The sequence below is a fragment of the Lithobates pipiens genome, unplaced genomic scaffold (assembly GCF_037356315.1).
Source record: "Lithobates pipiens isolate NorthernLeopardFrog02 unplaced genomic scaffold, aLitPip1_a1.2 Scaffold_10, whole genome shotgun sequence".
Taxonomy (NCBI): Eukaryota; Metazoa; Chordata; class Amphibia; order Anura; family Ranidae; genus Lithobates; species Lithobates pipiens.
Window position 1 is genome coordinate 59,853,494 of NW_027507686.1, and position 5,000 is coordinate 59,858,493.

Consider the following 5,000-nt stretch of genomic DNA (forward strand, 5'->3'; position numbering starts at 1 on the left):
AGAATTAACAGTGTTCAATAGCAAAACTACTTGGCACCTGCATTTTTGTTTTTGGGAAAACCATTTGCAAATGTTTCACAATCGGTTTTCATCCTTAAAGTTGAACTCCAGACAGATGTAAAAGGCACAACTTATTGAAGCTCTGTAATTATTAATACATAATTCTGTGTGTGTGTGTGTGTTTTTTATGGAAACCGTATAGGTGCCCCTGTATTTGACTTGATATCAGCCTCTTGCAGACTACTGTACAGCAGAGCCCAGGGGAGGGTTAGCAGAAGCAGTGCAAGGAGCCAATTAGGTGTGCTCTAGTGAAAGTTGCATAGTGATAGTTGGAGAGAGCAGAGTGACAAAGAGATGGCTCATCTGCGTCCTGCATCTCCTTTCATGGTCCAGTCACAGAGTTGAGGTGGGGAGGAGACCTGCAAGAGAAAATCAAACTGTACTAGAGAAATATCAGTTTCCCTCCCCTGCTATACAGGGTTCAGCTATTGAAAAAAACAGCTCACTTATATCTACAATATTTAATCTGTATATTTACCAATTTGCCTGAAATTCAGCTTTAAGTATCCTCCCAAAATTGTTGAAGGCAAAAATGCTTCTGTATGTGAGAACAACAGTAATGGAAAAGGGAAAAGTCCTGGAAGTCTCGCATCTCTGCAAAACCCTGTAAGAAGGTGCATGACGGTCTCAGCTTCCAACCAGGTCATGCCATCAATGCGTTTGACTATGCACCACTGTGCTTAGTTATCCCCATAAATGAGCTCCGTGGGCGGAGTGAAACGTGTTGGGGTTGTGGCTTGGTTGGAGACCGGGACTGAGGCTGTCATACACCTTCTTATAGGGTTTTGCAGAGATGTGCGACTTCCAGGACTTTTCCCTTTTTCCATTATATGTCTAAAGCTAGGACGAGCTTTGTCCTGGCCTGCACTCCAAGTGGCTGCTACATAAGTGGAGCCTTGAGTGGCACCTATTAATATAGTTTGGGTCACAGTAACAGTAGCCATTGCAGACTGGGGACACTACCAGCTGTAACAATTGCAGATTAATACAGGAGTTGGCAGTCGAGCTTGTGCTTCAGTACAGATATGTCTGCTGTTTTTTGCACTGGAATATGCTAACCCTGGAGGACATATATTAGTTCTGTCCTACAGCCAGGCAATGCTAAACAGGAGCAGTGAGACAGATATATTATAATTGGGTAGATGTATTCATAAACTCATCCCTCTGTTCTAAAGTAGCACTGCAGCAGAACAGACCTGACCCTGACCACCCTTGGCCTACAATAGTGGTCTACAAAGTGTCACATATATAGGCCACAAATACGGTGTCTCTCTCGCTCTCTCTGTCTAATCCCATATATTTTTTTTCCTCTCTTTTTTTCTATTAGGAGTATAAACTGCTGTTTGAAGGTGCAGGAAACAATCCTGGTGATAAAACCCTGGAGGACAGGTTCTTTGAACATGAGGTAAGTAAATTCGGAGGAAAGCCATGTCTTTAGCCTACCCCTCGGAGCACACAGCTGTGCACACGCAGCATTGTGTCTGTTGAGGTAGGCCCATTAAGTTTTGGCAGAGCCATGCTTAAACCTCTTTCTGGTTCTTCATTAACTGCACAAAGAAACTGATGAGATCCAGATGAACATTTTAAGCTTTTTCTATGTTTGGCCCTCAGATCATATCTCTTTATACATATGGTTTTGTACTAAGAAAACTTTTTTTGGTCGTCACTTCATTTTATCACGGTATAAAATGATCCATCTGCAGCTTTGCTGACTGGCTTTTTTTTTCCCCCTCCAAGTATTATGTGACAGTTCTGATCATTTGTAAGCAGTTTGTCTTCAACACCTGCAATGTATAGAGGTCAGGAACCACTGGCAGACTTCTCAGGACTTGGGGCCATATATGCTCATTACCTCCCCTTTATAATTTAATCTCCACTCTGCTGTAGGCATGGGAACAAGTTTGATACCTCTTTCCAGCAGGGTTTAATCAACGCAATGACTTTAGACAGGCTCAAGAGGTTCCTGTTATATTTATCAAGGAAATGTTCTTTAGCATCACTGATTACTATGTAAACACTGTTTAGTTTTGGTCATTGTTTTGTTGCCAGCTGTGCATTCTGTTAATCCGGTACATAATGCTTGTTGGTTTTTGTATGAGGTTATGTGTTTTCTCAAAGCTAATACAACTTGTTGTGCTCCATCAAAGATACCCATAGACTTGTCTTCTTTTGCGTTGGACAATCGGATTCATGTTTTCATTCAGAATGGACTCCTATTGCTCAGTCCATGTTTATGTGAACCTTCAGTAGGCAGTTTTGCTTTATTATGAAACTGAGCCAATAGGAGATGATAAAACAATCATTTCAAATCATTGTTCGATTAGAAATGTTTGTTGCACTCCCCAAAAATAGTTAATTTGGCCATTATTGCTCCTTTTCTAGGAATATGAACATTGTGTAATTAGAAAAATCTGTGAAGTCTGTTTCTCAAGGCATTCCTTAAACCAAAGAAATTATTATATTGAGTAATTTGGCAAGTGTAAGCCCTTGTACACACGGTCGGAGAATCTGTCGGAATGAGTCTTATCGGACCGTGTAGTCAGATAATCCGACTGTGTGTGGTATGCATCGGACTGATTCCGTCCGAATCTCCGTCCGATCCAATTTTCCAACATGTTGGAAATATTTCCCGACCAACTGGGCCGGACGGACCTAATCCGATCATGTGTAGAGCATTTTCATCGGACCAAGTGCCACGCATGCTCAGATCAAATTCCTACATCAAAGCTATTGGCTACTAGCCTGAATGTAGTCCCATCGTAACGAAATTACGTCATCACGTTCTGAAAGATCGGATTTTTCGCCAACTTGGCCCGACCCTGTGTATGCAACAGTTTCGGACACAATCCGTCGGACTAAATCTGACGGGCAAAATCCGACAGATTTGGTTGGCAAAATCTCCGACCGTGTGTACGTGGGCTAAGGGCCTTTGTGACATCCGTGTCTGTCAAAGGTTTTTCCTCCAGAACAAAGCCTGACATATTGATATTGGGTCTGTGGGCCAGCAGATGTAAACAGATGTGTCTCTGTTTACATCCTTTTACGTCCAATCTGTCACGTTTTAGATTTTTTATTTTTTATTTTTTAAGCAGAAAATCACACAAACCTTTTTTGCTTTTTTTTTTTTTGTGGATTTATATTCAGTCCATTTATATCTGCCTGCTATAGATTAACATTGAGCTTCTGTCCAGATCCTCTGTTCAGATGTTGAGTCAGCCACTGAGTGCTATACAGGTCCAGGGGAACCACAGTGCACCCATCTGGTGGAAACTCATCCCACCTCTTAGGGATTCTGCCTGTGTTTTTCAGGGAGCCTGCTTTACAGTCTGGTTCCCACCTAAGGAGTTAATGCACTAAGCTGTAGCCAGAACACAGTTGGTCACACAGCTGATGGCATTATGGGAGAACTAAGCCCATTTTTTAACTTGGCTCTTCTGTGCAAGTCCCCTCCATGGGTGGACATCCTGCATATGTGTGCTCCATTTTCTCTGATAGCATGGAGACCTAATTTCCTTTGTCCTATATCTTCTGCAACTGCCTTAGTTTTACAAATGCATCCAGAACCTGGGTTCCCTACTGCCTTACCAGTGATGTAGTCACAGATGACACTAACCCATAACTGCTCCAGCAGCTAATACTCTACTAGTATTGCAGATCATAAGCACAAGAGTAGTGGTCCCAGGAGCCAGTCAGCAGTCCTTGGGGCCTGGCCAGCTTGTGATCTGCTAACAGTGCCAGGGGTCTTGTTCACTTATAGAACCTCACACCTATAGCCTGGATCACTTCCCACTGCATGAGTAGCAGCAGTTCTGAGTCTTCACTGCTTAAGAAATTTTAGATACCGTGTCTGAGTTTGTTGGGCAAAATTGCACCCACGATATCCATGGCAGCATGCTTTTACACCCTTTCCTCCAGAGTTTCTTATTTTGCTGAGGTTGCAGTTGCTTCTGCACAGTCCGCTGAGGATGAGGACGATTGCGCCTGATGCAGGTGAATGCTAAACCTCCAGAAATCGGTGCTGGAACATTCTCATTACATTTGGGCCTAATGTTTAACATGGTCCTGCCCAATGTTTTCCTTTCCCTGGACAAACGCCAGACTGTCTACACCCACGTAGACTTCAGGAGCCAATAAACCCTTCGTTGACGCAGGAGAGTCATTTAACTCTAGCACATTAACACTCGGCATTCTGGCAGCCTGGGGTGGGAGGGGGCAGTCTATGAATCACACCATTTGCCTGACCAGCAGGGCCATGCTTACCATGGTGTGGTGGGTTACAAGTTTGCTACTGGTATCATAAAGGACAAGGGACTTTGTTGCCAGAGGAATCTCATCTCCTGATCTGGACTCAGTTATTTCAGTTATGCCTTCAATGCTGGACCTCTTGTCTGCAAGGTCATCTGATCCAGGATTCAGTGCCATGTGCCATGTGACTTGCATCCAGCCATCAGGGAGGAACTAGAAGTCACGCATCTCAAAGAGAAGCAAGGCAGTCCTCGTCAGTAATCAATGTCTAGAATACAGTCTCTTTACCTCAAGGCGTTTCAAGACCTCTGTCGCAGGTGGGGAACACCTGGGTGTGATTGTGAACTGAGCAAGTTTATCTCCAGAACCAGGGGTCCTCTAGCCTTCAAAGTGAATGCTTTGGTCACTATGTGGTTAAACCACTAGTTCAAACTGATCTATGTCTTTCCTTTCCTATTCTACATGATTAAGATTGGGGTGATTCTGGTGATTCGCATCAGACCAAACTAGCTCTAAAGGGCATGTTACTCAGATATCCTGGTAGAGTTTCTGTGGGCCCTGCTAGATCATTCAGATCTTCTCTCCCAAGGCATGGTTTGTTACACTGTTTAGCAGTCACTGCCTTTACCGACTTGGCTGTTGGAGCCCAGGTCTTAACCGAGACAGGGGCCTTTCATATTTGGTCAACCTTCTGC

The 5,000-nt window shown here is 43.7% G+C and overlaps 1 protein-coding gene across 1 annotated transcript in view; it reads left to right on the plus strand.

The window, feature by feature from the left end:
• The window catches only part of ATP6V0D1 (ATPase H+ transporting V0 subunit d1), a 144,045-nt gene that overhangs the window by 128,857 nt on the left and 10,188 nt on the right, over window positions 1–5,000 (plus strand). Inside the window, exon 7 of the mRNA XM_077455687.1 lies at window positions 1,388–1,465. Coding sequence (XP_077311813.1) covers window positions 1,388–1,465 — 78 coding nt within the window. The remainder of the gene's footprint in view (window positions 1–1,387; window positions 1,466–5,000) is intronic.